Source organism: Falco rusticolus, chromosome 10 (genome assembly GCF_015220075.1).
Source record: "Falco rusticolus isolate bFalRus1 chromosome 10, bFalRus1.pri, whole genome shotgun sequence".
NCBI lineage: Eukaryota > Metazoa > Chordata > Aves > Falconiformes > Falconidae > Falco > Falco rusticolus.
The window spans coordinates 20,582,417-20,602,532 of record NC_051196.1 but is presented as its reverse complement, the minus strand read 5'-3'; the positions used below and the strand labels follow the sequence as shown (position 1 = coordinate 20,602,532).

The 20,116-nt window shown below is 49.7% G+C and overlaps 1 protein-coding gene across 6 annotated transcripts; it reads right to left on the bottom strand.

Moving 5' to 3' along the window:
* Positions 1-2,646: 2,646 nt before the first annotated feature.
* Positions 2,647-19,830, bottom strand: LOC119154931 (inner centromere protein-like). Of its 6 annotated transcripts, XM_037402964.1 has the most exons (20): positions 19,798-19,830; positions 19,442-19,585; positions 19,062-19,175; positions 15,904-16,481; positions 14,678-14,729; positions 14,005-14,038; positions 12,960-13,059; positions 12,148-12,238; positions 10,908-11,043; positions 10,700-10,834; positions 10,121-10,132; positions 9,407-9,516; positions 8,920-9,031; positions 7,544-7,654; positions 7,075-7,205; positions 6,799-6,877; positions 5,781-5,885; positions 5,443-5,553; positions 3,722-3,878; positions 2,649-3,184 (listed from the first exon to the last, which is right to left on the bottom strand). In XM_037402964.1, the coding sequence occupies exons 2-20, from the start codon at positions 19,576-19,578 to the stop codon at positions 2,979-2,981; spliced, it is 2,511 nt and encodes an 836-aa protein (XP_037258861.1). In that variant the 5' UTR covers positions 19,579-19,585; positions 19,798-19,830; the 3' UTR covers positions 2,649-2,978. The 6 variants fall into 6 exon arrangements, with proteins under 6 accessions (XP_037258863.1, XP_037258862.1, XP_037258861.1 ...); XM_037402966.1 differs by lacking the exon at positions 19,798-19,830 and having other exon boundaries at positions 2,647-3,184; positions 10,908-11,034; positions 19,442-19,789; XM_037402965.1 differs by lacking the exon at positions 19,798-19,830 and having other exon boundaries at positions 2,648-3,184; positions 19,062-19,172; positions 19,442-19,789.
* Positions 19,831-20,116: the final 286 nt, after the last annotated feature.

Below are 20,116 nucleotides of genomic sequence, written 5' to 3'. Positions count from 1 at the left end.
GGCCCAGCCCAGTTCAGTCTCTGAAATTGCTTCACAGCTTGTGCCGATTCCCTGTCCCAGACTGGAAACACTCTGGCAGTGGCAGTGGCTCTGGCAGGGCCCTGCTGGAAGTTGCTGCTCATCCCACCACAGAGCCTGTGGCTGGACATACTGGCGCGGGGCTGAAACTAAACCTGCCCCTTGCCAAAAGCATGATGGTGCCTGATGGCCCCTGCTCCCTCCTGTGCCAGCAAACCTCGATCCTCCGGCAGCCAGCTCCAGACGGCAGCCTGGCCTCCGGCTCCCAGCCCCTGCCAGGGCCCAGAAATCACTGCCTCCTTAGTGAGGTCTAACACAGTAATTTGAGGATTACCATGAGGGACAGAAGCCAGCTGGCAGGGAGCAGCTGCAGCCTGTGCTCAGGGGAGCCTGAAATAGCCCAGGAGAGCCTGGGGAAACCAGCGATGCAAGAGCATCCTGCTCTGCAGAGATTAAGGAAGCCCAGAGGTGCTGTGGCCACCCTGAAAGCACCCGAGAAAACCACTAGTGAGAAAGGTCACGAGAGTGCAAGAAAGCCCAGCAAAACCAGGGGAAAAGACCTCCAGGGAGATCCCAAGAGCTCAAGTGATGCTAGGTGCGCCCCAGAGAGACCAGGAAAGCCCAGGTGAATCCAAGGGAGCCCCAGGGAGCTGAGCCAAGGGAGTGCAGAGCACCCAGGAAAGCGTGGAGGAACCCAGGAGGGCCAGAGGCCATCCCCTACCCCCCAGATCTGAGAAAGATGAAGTGAGGGTGTTGCCACATAGGCTGAAATCAGCTCTGCAGCATCCTGTGTAAGGGGAGGAGTGGGGTGCAGCCCGGCTGGACGCAGCAGGGAGCAGGAGAGAGGTGGGAGCACAGTGAGGGGACCACCAAAGCCACAGAACCAGCTGGACCCTTCGATTGCTGCTGCCCTGGGGAGAACACTGGCAGCACCCCCAGAACTCAGTGCATTGATGAGGAGGCAGCAAGAGCTCTGCCCCTGGGCACAGCTGTGATCGTTTGAGCCCGAGCACATCTCCCCTCCAGCAGGCTCAGCCCCTTTCAGTAAAAACCAAGTCAAATCCATCTTCTACCTCATGAGTTACTCCTTTGGGTAACACTACTGAGAGGGGTTGAAAGACCTAAGGGACACTGAAACCCTGGAGGGACCCAGGAGACCCCAAAAGACACAGAGATAAGCCCAGAGAGCTCAGGGGGACCCAAGAGAGACCAGCCAAGAAGGGAAAGAGTCACTGAGAGCCCCACAAGCATTCAGTGGGATGCAGGGGGGGGGTGGGTGGGGAGCCCAAGGTGAACAGAAACAGAACTACTCCCAGGAGCAGGGATGCAATCCAGCAGCCAAAAGCAGCTTCACACAGCCTTTAGTGGCTGCAGAGCTCTGCTGGCACATGCTGAGCTGCTCTGTGCCTCTGCAAAGCTCATCCCAGCTGCTATCACTGGCTCTGCAGAGTTCAGAGCTCTAGAGACCCACCAAAAGCTCTAACAGCCTGCAAGACACTTCCACCATGACACCTGCAAACTCCTCTATTCCAAACCCTCCAACTCCACCATAAAGCTCCCCAAAACCACTCTGGCAGAGGTAAGCAGGCCTAGAGCGCTCTGAACAGGCCCACGGCCACATCTCTGCGTTTGCTCTTGGCAGCCTGCAGCCGAAGGGGGAGGCAGATCGCCAGCCCAGTACCAGGGTCTGGGCAGGGCTGCATGGGCTAGGGACCCTCCTCCTCCTCGAGGCAGGTCACAGCTCTGATCACACAGCAAAAGGGAACAGCCCCAGCCTGCAGGAGGGATCCCAGGGCAACACGCCACACCACCCAGGGCAGGGGGGAGTCCCTCCACTGTGCTCACGTTTGTGCTAGACAGCGCAGCTCGAGATGGGACAACTGAAGAAAGAGGAAGGAAAGGTTATTTTGGCAAGTGTGGGACTTGGCTCCGACTTGGGGACTTTCCCTTTTCATCTAAGCATCTTCCTCATTGCTACGGTCAGCAGGGTTTAGCTAGCCAAATCTCTCTTGGAATGCCGCCAGCTACACCAGCTAGCACTCCAGGGCCTGTAAGGGCAGCCAAGACCCAGCACTGGTGCACAGCTGTCCCCACACAGCTCTGTGGGGCCTCGGGACCCTCCACCACCACCACAGCATGCCACAGCTGTCCCCAGGCAACCACCGGCCTGGGCTTGGGATGCGCTGCAGGAGCCAGGAGATGCCTGCTGCCACGGAGCACGCCCCAGGGTGCACACAGGCAGGGGAGCACGCAGCGGGCAATGCCAACACACTCCTACAGAAATCATTGCACTGCTTACCCTTTCCTAGCCACAGCTTCCAACTACATCTCCCTTCTGCCCAAGCAAGGCTGTATGCTAAAGCCTCCTAGAAAAACAGGACCAAAAACTTACCCCAGGCTTCATTTTTCCATTAGAAAAGAACAGCAACAAGACATTTAGACATTGCTTTAGCAGTTCAAGCAGATTTTTCTAACTGCAGGAAAAAGATTCTGGCTCAGACTAACAAGAGGTCACAAGAATTCTTGAAGGAAAAACTACTTGCAGATAGAAGCATTGTTAAATACATAAATATACAAAATGCGTTATGAAAATATTACCTGCTCAGGTTGATTAAAAAATTTGAATCTTCCCTACAGCAATTTCACAGCTTCCTTGTGTAAGATTCTGCAAGTGATCTGCAGGAATATGTAATGGTGCAATGTCACATCTTCAAACATCTGCATTTTCACTTGCAGAAACCACAGCCATCGATCTCAAGTCAGCCATCCAGAAGTACCATCCCACCATGGCAGGGAGAGGGCGTGGGGAGAGAGGAGAGAAACACTGATAGCCTTTATTGCAAAGGGATTTTATTAAATATTTTCATTTTTCTAAAAAAAAGCTTAACACTGTAAATATGCTGCATGCTAAGAAAACAGATACACCATATTATTATAAAAACACGTCTCTCTGCAGTTTCTCAGCTCTTGAAGTTGCAACATGGGCCACAGGTAGATTTGGTCCCAGGTGGGGAATGCCAAACTGCTGAGCTTGTGCGCTTGAAGTATCTGGGTTTGCTCTTGCCAAAAATATCCTCCAGCTTAGGGCTTGGAATTAGACCAAAGAGTTGGTCAACATTCACCGGGTGATAGTATTGGTGTAAAATGGCTTGATTAAGCTGAGACCCTATGGAAACAACCATATTGGGGAAGAGACTCGAGTAAGTTTTCAGCACTCTGCTTAAGGTTCCCTTTCCCTGCAGGACAGGGACTCTTCTTCCACACCTGAAAAACTACTACCTGTGCAGCAAGTGTGAATAACAGGTTTACTTGCTCACTGCAAAGCTCTGAACTCCACACCCACCTCCAGGTTGCCAGCAGTGCTTGTTTCAAGCCACTCGGCACACAAGGCACACCCCACACCCACCACACCTTGGTTCCCCTGAGGGAGGCCGGCTGCCTCATTACTAGCAGAGCCTTCACCACTCTTTTCACACCCTCAGATCCAAACACATGCATGAAGGACTTGGGTTTAACTTCAACACGAGAGCACTTGCAGGAAAGCAGCTCCAGTCCCCCTCATGCTTGAAGCCAGCAGCTGCCAGCACTGCTGAAGTTTCCTGGACTGCGCTTTGGGGAACCTGAGATCGCACCAAGCGAATCGGGAAAGCTCCAGCTTCCCAGGGAATGAATTCAAGGAAGCCAAACCAGACTTGGCACCTACCATCAGCCCAGGCAGGGACAGGCTTCCGAGGTTGATTCTCATCATCTGTGGAATCGTCACTGTTCAGATCCATCCCATAGTTATTTTTGTTTACCTTTGGGGATCTGGATGCCTTTGTGCCCTTCAAGGGTCTTAAGTAGGATGGGGAGATAGGTTTCTGAAATCACAGAGATAAGCACTGATCAGAAGAGGAAGCAGACCTTGCAATCGGGCAGGAGAGCAGCCAGGGCAGGCTGACCACCCGACCCATGCAGCCTGACCCTTTGCAGGCACCTCAAAGCCCTGACACCAGCAAGATGAGCAGGCTGTGCTCTGGTCCCAGCGCAGAGCCCGCAGCGAGATGCTGTCCAGCTACTTCGGCAGTCCCCTCACACTGAGCACAAGCCACAAGTTAAGAGGTGCGCTCCCAATGCCACAGGCTGGGCAAGGAACTTCACTGTAAAGGGAGCGCAGCCAGAAACGAGAGCCAACGGCTCGCTTCCTAGAGCAGATGCACCACATGTTCATTTTCACCCCTAGGTCAAAAAACAGGAGAGAGATGAAAAGGTCACCTGCCCCTGTACGGGAAGCCTTTGATCTACACATTAACTGGAAGATCTATAATATTCCTACTCAACAGATGACTTTGGGTTGAGATGTAGAAATGCTCAAATCCTCTTTGTCTTTTTTTAACTGAACTTTGCTTAGAAGCCATGGACCGCTGAAAGCCAGGCTGTAGCGCAGGACTGTGTGCTGCAGCAGGGACTGCAAACACAGGGCTGAAACAGCCAATTGCCCACCCTGTGGCTCCAAGCTGCCAGAAGAGCCTGCCAGTACCCAGCCAGGCCTCTGTTTCACACTGAAACTGCAGGTCAGAAGAGCGCAAGCCAAAGGTCGGCGATACCTTTTGTGGTGAGGAACAGGGATGACTAGAGACAGGACGGCCTTTTGTCGTACAGGACAACCTAGAGGTGCTGACCCTCTGGGAAGGCAAACCTAATTCTGCAGGACTATCCATTAAAGGAATACAGAAATACACACATGTCTGTACAAATACAAAAACTGTCACTGTGCTCAGTGACTTGATAACCCCTTTTAACCCCTTTCCCTCCTGTTTTTTGAATAAAAGCCCTGGAAGAACACACTGTGTATGTCTAAGTACTTGGCTTTTGCACACATGGCTCTACCACTTGAACCCTTTCATGTGTTTCCCGGCAGATCTGGTTTTCATCCTCCAGAGCTCTGACATGAGTCACAGCATGGAGAAGTCAAGGAGTCAGTCAGCCCAGAGACAAGCAGGTTTACTGGCAGAGGCAGTACTCAAGTCTGTTCGACTCTGAGCAGCTTTTACCTCCACCCCTCCAGCAGTTACCAGGTTTAAGCAGCTCCAATTCAAACAGTCCCTGGAGACCCAACAGCCAGCCAGAATCAGGGTTGCTGCAGGCTAAGCTGACGCCTCATGGTGCGCTGCCATCCTGTGGCCATTTCCGACATCTTTTCCAAGACGAAGCACTTTTTCCTTCATGTTCCCCGTGCTGAGCTCTCCACCAAGCACCCAAGACAGACATACATCCCCTCCTCTGCACAGAGGCCTGTTAAACACCAACAGCCTGCACTTGACTGTTGCATTTCCTGCGCCATCACTGATGGATAACAAATCTGCAGGCTGGCTCCAACCGCAGGAGCCAATTAGATACCACAGACTCGTGTTATTTGAGCGCTCGGCTGCAACCAGGACTCACCTTTACAGTTTTTCTCAGCCATGCACCACAGGCAGCAGTTAATTCTTCCGGTTGCTTGATTTTTTTCTCCTCTCCCAGCTGCTGCTGAGGCTTCTGCAGTCGATCTTCCTCCTGTTACGATGCAAAAATTAAGTCATTCTTCATTCATGTTCACCCAAGCAAAACAACCAGACTGTCTGGAACTGAGCCATATATTCTGGGGTCCTTGCAAGAAAACCCTCGGTTTCTCTGTGTCTTCTGCAGAAAAAAAACAAACCAAAACCCCAGGACTCAAAGATAAAGCAACTCCTGTCTTTGCTCAGAGCCAGATCGACAATGTCTCCAGAGCCTATGCTTACCTTAACTGCTTTGGGCCAGGTATTACAAGCCACGGCAGTGGATTCTGGAGGCTTGGCTCTCTTCTGCGCAGGCAGCGGGTGCAACATTTTTGGCCTCTCTTCCTCCTAAGGAGAAAAAAAAAAAAAATATCACTGCTTGGGCTCCTTTTCAATCCAAACCACTTTTTTCTAGGTGTTTCTTCTCCCATTCTACTCAGTAGGGAAGACCTAACAGGAGGGCAAGAGCTGCAGGCATTTTGGATTATATTCAACATCTCTCTTATCTGGAGGACCTGTGCTGTGGCTCACTCCAGCCCAGCTGCTGGCAGCATATGAAGATTTTAAACCTTCATTAAAATTATATAGCACAAACAGGAGTTTGAATGTCATGGACCTAGTGAGTAAGGGCAGCAAGAGTAAAAACAGAAGGAGGAATTTATCCTTAAAAGTAGCAGCATTTCAGGGTTTGATTTTTTACTAATTAAGGAGGCAGAAGAAAGTGACGTTAAAAGTAGAGTGAAAATAAAATGTTGCTGTGATATTTTCAGACAAACAGCCTTGACTTTAACCCAATAACATTCTTCAAGTGCAAATGAAACTACATGAAGCCATTGATACCTGAAGTTTGTTATGGGGATCATATCCTCCAAATACAGTGAGTGAATGTAGTATTAAAAAACCTCTCTTACTAATTTCCATATTCATTTAAGTATCGGTGAATGCCATTTGGAGGTGTTCTTCAAAGTGCGATTTTATGGCTGTCACCCATCTTGTGATGGGGCTGAGAAGGCTCACCTGTTACCAAGAAAACAGTCAACCCCAACTTTATCAACAGAGTTGGCTTATTCTCACACAAACCCCAACCCCTTACAATAATGTTTGGCTTGTCATCCATTTTATCATATTTGTTCCTCCCAATAACATAACAGCAAATGTTAAAACCTTAACCAGTAACACAGCGCTTGGAAAACAAGTCTGTGTATCCTATGCCTTACTAGTTTACAACAGAAGTTGTTCCAAGACCACTTCAGCTCCCCACCTTTATGTTTTTTTCTGTAAGCACTGATGACCCCAGCTGTAGTTGGAGGGCCTTCTCTTTCACTTGCTGTTTGTGATCCCTGGGGAAAAAAGTTGTCATTTAGTTAGAGGAAAGCATGTCTGCCCACCCCCTCAGGCATCCTTATAGCCTCTTGCTTCAGCAACTGAAACCTTTGGGACAGCCAGACAGTCCCAATTTCAGCAATACTATTTATATTTACTGCTTCACTGTGCCTGCTGCCAAATCCCCTCCTCCAGGATAGGAACAAGCTAATACCTCTCCTTCACTTGTTCCACCTGTTGCTGCTCTATAAGATTTTTCAGTTCCAAAACTTTCTCTCCTTTTGCTTTCACTCCATCTTCTCTCCTCTTCTGCAGTGTTTCTTGCTGCCCAAATTTGTCTTCCTCCTGAAGACAGAAGAAAACCCTCGTAACCCTCCAGCTCAGGTGGGTCAAAATGGAGAAAGCAAATGCTTTGAGACAACCTATGCCAGTTATGTCTCATTCTCATTTCCCACGGCCTGCCTACCAGTTGGGCAGTCTCCCCCTTCTGTCCACACAGGCCCAAAGTATCCTTGTGTTTAAACCCAACATCAACTGTCTAGACAGAAATCTTGCAGCATGGACACTAAATTCCCTGCAGCAGGAGAGGCAGTAACCCTTCCCTGTCCCACCAGTCAGAACAGCGCACGAGTTTCCTGCTACTCCCTTTTCTACATGCAGGAGGGACTTGGAGTTGAGCTTACCATCCTCAGCCATTTCTGCTTCCGTGCATCAGCTTCCCCACACTTCTTGGACAGCTTTTTCTTGCTCCGCTCCTCTGCCACTTTCTCTTCTCGCACTTGTGAGAGGTGCACCTGAGAAAGACACACATGTCTGCTCCACCGCCCCCGAGGACGCACCGCACAGCCTTGCCCAAATGGAGGACGAGGACTGCTTCTGAAGGCTGTGATATCCCAGGTCCTGATGAGACAGAGAACCCAACGCCCAGCAAGTGGCACACATGCATTGGATTTAGTGCCAATCTCGTGCAGCAAGTCTACCACTTACCACAGGCCACGCAAAGAGACACCCATTGCTTGGGGTGACAGGGGAGGGGAGCACAGAGACCATTACACAACCCCAAAATACCTGTCCCCATCTTGTGATTCTCTGCAGAACAAGGGGTTCTAGCACCTGGTTGCTACTTCTCCTGCAGTGCTGCTGCTGCCTAACTGAACTGCAGAATGAACTGGGGATGTGAGAGCTGACTGAGCCCCAGCAACACAGTTCCATCACTTGAGCTCTGTTGCAGCAAAAGCACTAGTATGTCCACAGCAGCAGACTCGTCAAGACTGGGAGTATTTTTGGCTGCTCAGTCTTTGGGAAAGGCTGAAAGGAGCACGACTCCTTTGTTTTCTGCTAAGGCTGACCCTTTCCAAATGTTACTTCAGTCCACATTTAGTCCCCAAAATGAGCAACCATCCTTCTCCCAAAGGCTGCTAGGGCACAGCCTCCTCAACCCTGCAGAACCTGTGCGATTGTACAAAAGCAGCAACACCATCCACACACAGCAACGAGCAGTCCATCCTAGCATGCTCTTCATCTGCCCGCCCCCAAACAGGGGCCAGACACTGCTTTAAAAAAAACATAATACAAATACACACACAGCCAAGTCTACTAGCCATGAGCATCCCTTGCAGGCTTGGTAGCTATTCTTTCCCACCACATCTTTGCAACCCCTTGCAAGTACCACACCTTCACTGTCTGTAATGTCTTGTGTGAACAGCTCGCTCAGTGCACTGTGAGCTGAGTAAGGCTGTCTCATTGGCAGGGCCTGTTCACAGGACAGTTGAGGGATGCTGACACATTCCTTGAACACAGAACACCATAAACACTGCATGTAAGAACAGGAATGTTTAGCACCACTGCAGAGGTACAGAGAACAAAAGCCTCCTCATGTTAGACAGAGAATTTCAGTGTCTCTGATGCAGACTTACCCACCACCTGATTAGTCACCATCAGCAGCAACCCAGGGCTTGCATGTATCATACCCGCAGTGTGTCTACACCCTCTTGGTCTCAGAGCTCACCGAGGTAATGTCACTATACTGCACGGTCCAAAGCTTGGTTAGCCTTCTTACCTTCTCATCATTCTGTAAAATCTTCTGCTCCATTCGCTTTTTCTTCTCTTCTTCCATTTGTTCCACCCGCTCCCGAGCCTGCAGTGCCTTCCTCAGACGCTCTTCCCTCTTCCTGGGCACCATGCGTGCAAGAGGGGCTTGTTAGCTTTGCCTGCTCCAGCAGAGAGGATGCTGGGGGAACAGGGACTTGCCATGGTACTGGGGAAAACAGTTATTTTGCTTGACTTGCTTCGGCTGAGCTGAGCCTTGGCTCACTTCTGGATGAAGTTTAGATATTATCAGGTGCTTTGCATCAACACAGTTCTTACTGCCACGAGCCATGAACAGAAGGGCTCAGGCTGCCCAGGCTGCACCACTTGCTAAATGCTCCTTCCAAACAGGAGGCACAAAGTGTGGTACAGCAGTGCTGTCTGCCGGGCAGGAAAGGCCTCAAAGGCAATTCTGTGCTGAACCAGGGAAGGAGGAGGGGGTAAGGGACCCAACTCACTGTTTCATTTCTGCCTGCCGCCGCCTCTTTTCCTCCTCCACTTTCTTTTTCCTCTGTTCCTCAGCCTCCTGCTTCTTCCTGAGGCTTTCCAGTCTCTGCCGCTCCCTCTCCTGAAGGGACATGAGTTCAGGCTGTACCAATTGCTGGGGCCTGTTTCTACCCTCAGGCTGCTTGCACACAGGCAGCTAGAGGCTAGGCAGCCTGCTAAACAAAGAAGTCACTGTCAGAGTCATATTCACCCACACACCAGGATGGGAAGTGAACAGTAGGGAGGAAACCGGTTTGGCATCAGTGCTTATTCAACTAATAAGAACAGAAGAGTCAGGTATAGGAGGGAAACACCTCAGTCCTTCAGCTGTAGAGAATATGTTTAGGCAAGGAAGAGCACACTCCTGCTGTAGGTGACCACCTGTAGCAGCAAATGCTTCTCGCCCGGGACAGTATTCTACACCAGCAGCTGGGAGGATGGGGAAGAAGGAGCACAGTGCAAGCAGCCTCGCTTAGAGGCCAAAAGGTTTCTTAGCAGCTCCCAGACACAGCAGAACACACCTGAAAAAAGATCCTGCCACCTCACCACTGGTGTGGCCAGTTGACTTATTTGGACAGGGAGCTGCATGGATGCCAGTGTGAGGGGAAAGCTGTCAGTGCCCATGAGGCAAGAAGCACAGCTGTTACAATCTTCCAGCCCCCACAGTTAAGGGTGTCATTACTTACGACAAAGTCTCCCTGTAGAGAAGAGACAAAAAAAATAGATCAAGGCTTTGGAAGCAACACTAGAACTCCCCTTCACAGCATGCACACCCCATTCTTAGCTGCAGCTCCTCACCAGTATGTGGTAGAGAAACCATTGCCTGACCCCACACTGTCTGTCCTTCAGCCCCACAGCAGCCAGTTATGCAAGACACAAGGGCAGATTCCCACTGCAAAGAAAAATCTTCCCACTCTCCTATGGTTCAACAGTCCCAGAATATAAAAATGTTGCTGCTGACTACAATTAGAGCAGCTGAGATTTCTCTGCTCATGAGGAAGGTTTGAGGATGGGTGCTAAAGACTCCTGGCCAACAACAGTGTGTGCAGACAAACTATGTAAGGCAACACTGACCAGTTTTCCTTCACCGGTGAGTATGAAGTAGAACTGTGAGGCCAGTTTGCTACGAGGACCTGCACTAATCCACAGTAGCAGACCGAAGTAGGAATATGCTTATGCTTTTCTAAGCAAACAGTCCCTCCTGACACTCCTCCAACCTTGACCCCCTCCTCCAGCCCTGCGAGGGAATGTGGACTCTGACACACCTTAAGATCAAGCCGGGTGGGTGTATTGCGTTTGATGAAGTTCTTTATGACACCCCCACGTCCTGTGGGCCCTGGGCTCACAAGCAGCTGGTTTCGCTGCACAGCCTGCAGGAAGTTTTTCAATGGTCTAACCATCTAAGAGGAAAAGATGTCGGGAAGTCAGTACCTGCCAGGGAAAGGGAGGCAAAGGACCATGGCACCCACTCACCTTGCTAGCTGGAGAGGAAGAAGTTTGGTCTGCTGAAATCTGCTTGTCACCCGAAGGAGGAAGGGTATGACCCCCTGGCTGCTGCCCATTCCGTGTAACATCCACTGCTCGTTTACAGCTTCTTGTCCTGATGGCACTAGCAAGAGGCACGTTAGGTGACCACTGTGCTCCCCGATCTTTCCAAAAGTATTTACTTGCTATCACACACTCCCCTCTGCCAACTCACCGCTGCTAGAGGACATGGGCCTCCTACCAACTCAGTGAGCCCCATGGCCCACGCACCATCCCACTGTGGAGGGCAGAAAAGGCACGCAACAACTCAGTAGGGGAACACCCAGGCTCCAGAGCAGTAATGTACAACATCACGCTCACTCTCATGCTCCACCCAGAGCCTCAGCAGGCGAGAGGTCTTTGGTCTATCAGGTATTAGCAGCACAAGATAGACATAACCTTGGTGTTTGCAACTAGCCAGCCCAGTTCAACTCACTGCCAGGGTTTCATGTGCCTTATAAATAACTTTGGATGCTCACAGGTTTACCTGTGTCAGAAATTACTTCACTTGCTTCCCCTAATTCCAGGGAAAACCAGGGAGAACACCTTCACTGCACAGTTGGGGCCCAATCCAGCAGCAGCCCTGAGGAAGGCTGCATATTCTGACCCATCACACAGTGCTAGGCATCCGCATGAGAACAGAGGTTACCATTGCCTCCCTTCCCATCCGCTACCCACAGCAAATTCACCCCAGCAAAACCAGGGCAGGAGACTGAAGGCAAAGCAAAAATCAGCTGAAGTCTCATGTGAGACACCAGTAATACAAGGAGTGAAGAAGTCAGTCAGGTATTCCAGACATTTGCACAAGATAAAAATAAACAGGTCAGTCACCTATTCGTGTTGCCTTCTGAAATTACTCCCAGACCACCCCTTTATGAACCACTCAGAGTCACATCTATGCTGTAAATTAACTGTGCTATCTTAAGCACTTTTGCTGGTTTGTGCATCAACTCATGCGTCTGCTTCCCAAGCCAGACCTAGGTCCCAGACCCAAACAAGGCTCAAGAAGTCACAAGTAACTTCCACAAGACAAGACCTGGCCAAAGAAGATTTCAAAACTACATCAGAAGTGGGGGGGAAAAGTAGGGAAACAAACACTCAAAGCTTTTTAAAACAAATTACTTAAAAAGCCAGGCCTGAGTCCTTCCAGACCACTGGCTCATTCCTCCTCCTTGCAAATGTCTCATACCAGATGCGGGAGGGATTCTCCTGGGACTTGGCACAGTGGGGCTGTTCCTGGTTCTTGTTCTGGGGTTCACTGTTTGGATTTACACAGCTTCCTGTGAAGAAAGCTGTAGTTAGCACCACGCACAAGGCATCCTGAAGTGCTCTGGTTCTTGTCTCCAACTCTCATGTGCTCAGAGCCCCGTGCCATGTAACCAAACTGAGAAACCAGCAGCCTGAATGGCTACCTGGAACATCAGTGCTGCATACATACACTGTGAAGCATGCTGTAGTACACATGCTGTACAAACCCTTTTGAACATGCACAAGGTGTCTCAGCAAAAGGCCTCCAGCTACTCTTCCCTCCACTGCAGCTACAGCTGCTTATCAGATCCTATAGTTCCCACAGGGGATAAATAAAAAGCCTGAATCTCTCCCTCACCTTGCTTTGAGGCACAGTAAACAAACAGGACCTATAAATCCTCACATAATATAAACCCAGAGGAAATGGATGTCAAGGTGCTTTAACAGAACATTACCCTATGTGGAAGATTCCACATCTAAGAGCAATCTCCTTTCCAAGTGTTCTCACTTACTCGTGCAGACTGAAGTTGGACAGGACAGCATTTGTCTCAAGGCTTGGACACATTTACAAGATGTCCTTACTTATTTAATTGCACGTTTCACCTCTTCAGGAGATCAAAAGTTTACCTTAACTGGTCAGAGGTGGTTTTGTTTCAACACGAGTCCCAGATTTTCTACAAGCCCTCATGCTGACTCCCTGGTCTGTGTCTCTTTGGGGCTTCATGCAAGAAAAGCAAGAAAGCTCAAAGTTACCTTCATTGTTCCCTGCCTGCTGCTCAGGAGGAGGTAAGTGCTGTGCAGAAGGGCTGGCAGCTTGTGCACTTTCACATGAAACGAGGATGACTTCAGGAATCTGCAAGAAAAGGAAACAAGCATTCTCTTAGCACGGTTGCTCCAAAGAACAAGGCTACCACAGACCTGCTGCCCTGAAAAAGCCAGTCACTTCCAACTGCAATCCTGCTGCTAGGCTAGGGTCTGCTTCTCTGAGCTACAGCGCTGCTGCATGCATGCTGACTGGCTCGTTTCAGTAACAGGGGGTCTGCTCACGGAACACCAGCCACTGCAGGAAGGACAGGTGCCCAGCATTTCTTAACCAGAGCAGGTGCCTTACTGAACCTGGACTCCAAAGTCAAAGCACCTTGAGCATGACAGGCAGCTGCTACATACCTTGAAGACCCCAATTTTCAAACTACAGATATTCCAGCCCTGAAAGACAAGTCCCTGTGAAATGTTTCAGGTTACAACATCATTAGGCACTTTAAGTACCTTTACGGTATATTCACAGGATGTTTTTGCCAGCTCAAAGGAGGGGATGGGTTTCTTTGTCCTGCTACCACTGCAGGCTTACGCTAGCTTGCTGCATACATGGCCTCAGTGGCCAAGGAAAGCACATTAACTTGAACTACCCTCCTGATTTTTGCAGCTCAAACCAGCCATGCAACAGGGACAGGCTAAAAATACACAGTCTATTACTATGCCCAGCTGACAGGCAAAAGCTTGCCGACTCCTGGGAACCTGGCCAAGCACCTCTGAAAGCTCCATCTTGAAAAGGCCTTATCAAGGCACAAAATGTCTCTGCCCACCAGAAGCCAGAGTGCCAGCCGGCTTATCTAGCTGCCTAAGCATTAGAAGGGCAGCACTGTCCAACTCAGCAGTGCCTTCGCTGGGCGTGAAGAGACATGACAGAGCGATCCCTGGCCACATCCCCTGCTTCCAGTGACAATGCTCAGCAAAAGGTATCAACTCAGGCGAGAAGATGTCTAGACAGATAGTTTGTAGGTTGCTCCTTAAAACTTACCTTTTCACTTGGGGGATTCAGTTCCAGCCCAGGTCTGTAAAGGAAGAGCAATTTTAATTATTTCAGCTCTGAAGGGTGAGTTACAGGTGATAAAAGTACAATGGAGCCAGCATGTGTAACCCCAAGGAAAGCACAGGTAAGTACATCCACACAAGCCTGTTTCAGCCAGGCCACACAGAGGTGGAGAGGTAAATTCTTCTGACAGACCATACCACTGCATTACTGAACATCCTGAAAAGCCTTGTTCCCTTCCACAGAACTTCCACGTAGCAGGTAAAAAGAAAACTTGGTGAGCCTTCAGTGGAGTCGTACCTGCCCACCTTTCAAGCCAGACCACAGCTGACTGACCTCCAGCACCACCAGGCACTCGAGGCTGGTTACAGCCAGGAATCCCAGAACATTATTCACATGATGCCAGCCAACACCAGGGAGAGCAACTGCTGGCAGCCTCACCCTAATGCAGTGCTTAACCTCACCGTGCTCTGAACAGACTTTTGAAAAGGGCTGTGCCTAAACAGCAAGCTTTGAGATACCAACCAGCCCCAGGTGACAACATCACCTGAACAGTCCATTACAAAACCAGCCCTACACATTTAATATAAAAGGAACACATACAGCTTCCTTGCAGGGTTTTCTGTGGTTTCTTTCTGCCTGCTTTATGTGGTAGCCTCACCTCATGCTGCTAGTCCCATCATCTTCCACAAAAACTTCCAAGGAGCTTTGACCTGGGGGAGAAAAACATAAGCTAGTTTGGGGATTTAATTCTGATGCTTCCCAACAGCAGCAGTGCATGCGTGGTAGAGCTCGGGTCTCTGTACAGGCTTTCCTCCCAGGGAACACGCTGATTGCTCATCTCAGCTTTCCACACCAGAACTACCACCTCCTTCAAGTGTCACTGACAAACTGGTGTAGGCTGGGAAGGCAGAGAACTGAAGCAGCAGCTCTTCTGCCTGCAGACTGCTCCAGCCGCACAAACATGCTCTTGCTGTGTCAGAGACAGCATTTCCCAGTCAATTGACTTCAGCTCCTGCCTCCTTACACAGTTTTATGCAGAGATTTGGTGGATTTAGGCTGATTTCATTCCCCCCCTAACACCACTTAGCTGAAAGTGTTATAATGAATGCCTAGATACAGCATGACTCAAAGCTGACAAAACCAAATACCAAAGGCCTCAGTGCTTTATTAGAAGCCAATCTGTCTTCAGAAGCTATGATTTTAGAAAGTCCAAAAAACAAAACCTTCCCAGGAATAGTGGGAATAGAGGATTCAGGAGTTTAGTGCTACCAGGAATAGCCTGGATTTTGGAACAGTTTCCTCTGATGACTACGCTATTTGGTTCTCTATCTTCACCCAAAAAGCATTTAAGTTCCTCTGCCAATTTCAGCCAAATTTCAGGGGTGGAGACATTCAGCTCCTATACATTTTTCAGAGAGCTGGCAGAAGACACACAAATTAAAGCTCCTCCCCAGGGAACAAAATAGTCTCTTCTGTTGGGCCAAACCACACATGTGGCTAGAACCAGCCAGACCACATTCCCCTTTTGCTGGTTTTTTTTTTGGTTTTTTTTTTGTTTGTTTTTTTTTTTTTTTGTTTGTTTGGGTTTTTTTCCCCTCCCACAACCTAAGTAACCCAACCTCCAAACCCTTCGCCTATACTCCAGCAGGCACTTCCTTCACCTGCTGCAGAAAAACACAGCCTGAGACTTGGTCTGACAGCAGATGAGAACCTGAAGACTGCACCCCAAATCAGTGGAAGCCACAAGGTCTACAAACGAGGAGGCTAAGAGGAGCCAAAGACAGTCAATATGGATGAGCAGCTCCACAGCTGCTTACTCCATGCACCAAAGCACAGAAGCTGACTGAGCCAAAGAAATGCACTTGACAACTGAAAGAAACTTACAGCTCACTCTGCTGGAGGCAGAGGATGATTCCCGCGCCGCTGCCTTCTTTGAAATGGCCCTGCTGATAGACCGACGGATCATGCTCTCTCTTTTGCTGGCCAGTGAATATTTTTCTGCCAAGGAGGCCCTATGGCTCTTGTGGGGGCCGCACACAAAGCTTCGGCGTGCAGAACAACGGCGTGTTTTGGACATCACTGTAGTTATTCTGCTGTCGGAGTCCTGGAAAAGCACCTTTTCGAGGCCTTGAGGAGATCCATCTCCTTCTTGAGGCATGGCAGGATCTCCATTTCTAGCAGCCTTGGGAGTGGAGGTACTTGCACTTCTTTCAGGGGCTCCCTTCCCCGCTGCCGTGTCAGCAGGGATGACAGAACACAGACTGTGCAGCTCAGTGTCTGCATCCCCCTTGGGCAACTGCTGGCTTCTAACAGCCTCACTCGCCTGGGACGTCACTGCACAGCCAGGCACGGGCACCTCTTCCCCCTGACAGTCAGGGTTCTGGGGTTGGTATTTGCTGCAGCGCCTTTGGGAACTTGGCTTGGAAGATGCTGGCTTGATGCTGCTTCTCCTTCTGGACAGCCTTAAATAAAAATAATCTGAAATGAAGCAATGAAGAAGTCTCCCACTCCCAAATGATTTTTAGAGGGGAAAAAAAAAGCAGACAAGTTTGGAAGTGAACCTGTAGGCTTCCCCCCTCCACCATTCCCCTTGGCAACCCATCCTTTAGTACTGGTGAAATTCAGGAGCCGAACCTTGAGAGCTCACAGATGTGCTCTGTCAGAGTTAGTTGGCTAGAAACGGGAGTTTATTACTCTGCTACCCGCAACATGTTTTATGCTGAACGTTACTCTCTATACCATAGGCAGGAATGCAGGACACATACGCTCACTGCAACCATCCCAGCTATCAGCCTGGCACTGACTCACAAATAAAAGTTGTATTGCATGGACACAAACAGCAGCAGCTGAGGTACTGGGACACTCGTTGCTCTTCGCAGATAGTAACCCACAGCCCTGGGCAGAGCTGGCACCAGGGGCCAGTAAAGTCACACTGGTACAACCAACTTGACTCTGCCTTCAGCACAGTATAGGCATCCACACAGGGAGGGATTTTGGATCAAAGATATTGCAGTCTCCCACAATCAAGTCAGTGTGGAAGTCTCCCCTGTAGAGATCTACAAGATCCCAACTAGAAGCAGAAGGCTCTCTGGCAGGCTGCTCAGAATAAAGCACAACACTAGGAAAGCAGGGACCCAAGTGCTAAGAAAATGGCTCTAAACAGTTTTTGAACATGGCTGGGAAACAGCAATGCTGCCACACATGTAGGACCTGAGTGTTATCCTGAGGAAGGCAGCAAAAAAGATACCTATACAGTTAGGAGTAATTAATTCTTTGAACGACTTAAGAGAAAAATCATCAGGCACAGTAACTGTCTCTAGCTCTATTACTTCAGTTAAACTGACCAACTACCCAGAGGCTTGGGGAACTCTGGCAGTGAATCTTTTGTGCTGCATTAGGTAACTGCCAATGCTTCATCAGCAAGTCAAGGAGATCAGGTAGACAAATCCAAAACTCAAGGACCTTGCTTGCCCAGAGAAAGGTAGCTTCTGATGCCAAAGTGATCCAGAGGTAGCCAGGTAAAGGGCGGAGATTGGAGACAAGGACAAAATGGAGAGCTAATGTGGAAGCACATGAGAGCTAGAAAAGACAGCTATGAAAACCCACTGCGGTGTAAGAACAAAGTTTTACAGCGCCTGGTGCACAACCACCAGTAAGCAGTAACTTGTCCTACCGCCAGTATTCAAGTTGATACCCTCTGCCCTCCTGTCAACCTTGTTCTCTAATTTCTCACTCTGACTTCTAGCAAGAAGAGGGACTTTTTGCTAGAATTAGCAAAAAAGACCAAGCAGGAAATGTGTAACTAACAATACACTAAGAAATCAGTTTTAAAATACATACAGAGAAAAACAACAATGCCCTGACCTTGCAGGATGGAGCACAACACGCTGAATCACAGCATGAACTTCCCGTTGACAAATGACCACCCACCCAGGCATTTTGTCGCATCAGCATCTTTTCCAAAACCAAGTTTAAATGAGGAAAAATACACGCAAGACTTATCTTCTTCAGGGAAGCAATCCAGCTGCTACCTGAAAACAGTATGTCTTAAGAGCTCTCCTTGTTTAGATCTGCAACATTTTCTTCTCTTGCCCTCCTTCACCACACACACACATAAGCTTCCCACGCTTCCTTACTATTCTTGCTGTTCTCTCCATCCTCCATGTCTGGTTTCTGACAGTCTTCTAGTTCTAACTCTTCCTGTCCAACTTCTGTGGGGTTTTTCACTAGGGTTATCAAAATTAAAGTGCCTTAATACATAGTTTACTACCACATACCCAGTGATGAGGTTTGGGTCACGCTACAGAAACTGTCAGCATGCCAGCCCTCAGCTCACCACAAATGCTCCTCTGAAGGGAAGGTTACTTTAACTGTCTTGCTGTTGACAACAGGATGAGAGCAGCTACACAGCCAGCTACCATGAAACACTGGCATTAAGAAAGTTAATTAGCATCACAGCCATCCCTGACTACACATGCAATTTAATCGTGCTCTACACCATCCTGCCTTGGCATGTTTAAAAACCACAAGTGCAGTTGGTTCTACGCAAATTGCTTGGAATTTTCACTTCAATTTCTCCACTAATCCCTTTGAGCCTTTCTGCCTGTTGGTTGAAACAGTGACCATGAACATGCCACTTCTGTGCATCACTTGTAGTGAATTCCATTCTCAGGTTCTCTTGGGCACCGCCACAAAGGTTTAGGGAGTAATCACCAGTAGCAACCTCAAGCCAAAAATTGTGCTGAAACAAAACCAAATCAAAATCCAAACAGACAAGAAAACAGAATATATAGTACTCTTTGTTTCTGATCGGAAAAAACCCCAAACCAAACAAACATGGAAGCAAAGGAAACCAGCCAACTCTATCCCAAAATTTCACAAGAATCAAAATGCTGATTAATCTTGACATGCCCTTTTAAATGTATTTGCTAACTCAGGGAATAAAGTAACTATTTTATGTTCCTGTGTATGTGGAAAAAATTACTATTTTGTTTCCCTCTTAAAGGGCACGCAACAGAGCCAGAACAAACCGACTCACCTACCTCCTCCTGTTTGGCTCCTTATTTTCATCTTTCAGGCAGGAAGACTGCCTTTTCTTGAGACGCCTCCTCTGTGATGGTGTTTTAGGCATTAATACCGGTTCAGCCCCAAAGCTGCTGTTGGGCAGACAAACACATAAGACAGATTACTGTACCCCACTGCCTAAACCACTACTACCCACAAAACTGGGGATGAGTGCTAGGTAGGAAACATGGGAGTAGGATGTATTTTGGCACCAAGGCCAAAACCGAGCTGCGTTCTGAACCCACAGCTACTCAGCTGTGAAACTCCAGACATGCCCTTCACTTACAGGGGCTGGAAATGCTTTGAGGCCAGCCAGCTCCCCGGGAAACGGAGAGGTCCCCTCGGGGGCAGCCCCTACCTCTCCAGCATCCTCACGCCCTGCTCCTCCGCCTCCCGCAGCCAGGCCAAGTGCCTGTGCTCAGCATCGTGGAGGAACCGGGAAAGCCTCTGCCTGCACACCTCCAGCAGCTGCATAGGGCCGTCAGCCTCTGCCATGGCCCCTCTGAAACACGGGAGGAGAGAGGAAGGTTCGCAGGCACTCAGGGAGAGCCCGCCGGCAGGCAGCAACAGCCAGCCTGCTCCCCGCCTCGGAACGGACCCCAAGGACAGGCCAGAGCTTAAGCCCTAAAGGCTCCCCGGGCCTCGCTAGCTGCCTCCCGCCGAGGCGGAGCCGGCCCACGAGGCCTAGGCATGCTCTGCCGCCCCCTCACGCACCCACCCGCCTAGAGACCGCACCGCACCCTTACGGGCACGGCTTCCCTCCGCCCCAGGATCACCCCGGCCTCCACCAATCACAGAGCGCGGCGCCCAAACAGGGGTCTCTTATTGGCCAGCGCCTACGTCCATCACTCCCCCGCTGTTAAAACCCAGCAGCCAATTTGCTTGCCCTTCCAAGCCCCGCCTTCCAAGCCGAGACCTCCGCCACCATGGGGATTGATGGCCTGAAGGGAGCCGATTTTGAGCTCTCCCGTGTGGCCTCGCAGCCAATGGGGAGGGCGGGCTGGGGGGCGGCGCGGCGACGATAGGCTGGCGC

Excerpts from the sequence above, each read along its gene's own strand:
- LOC119154931 (XM_037402964.1), bottom strand. The coding sequence starts at position 19,578 with ATGGCAGAGGCTGACGGCCCTATGCAGCTGCTGGAGGTGTGCAGGCAG. Across the intron at positions 16,482-19,061 it reads AAGGAGCCAAACAGGAGGAG|GCTGTCCAGAAGGAGAAGCA; the intron begins GTAGGTGAGTCG and ends TTTTTATTTAAG. Across the intron at positions 5,554-5,780 it reads CCTGGCCCAAAGCAGTTAAG|GAGGAAGATCGACTGCAGAA; the intron begins GTAAGCATAGGC and ends GCATCGTAACAG.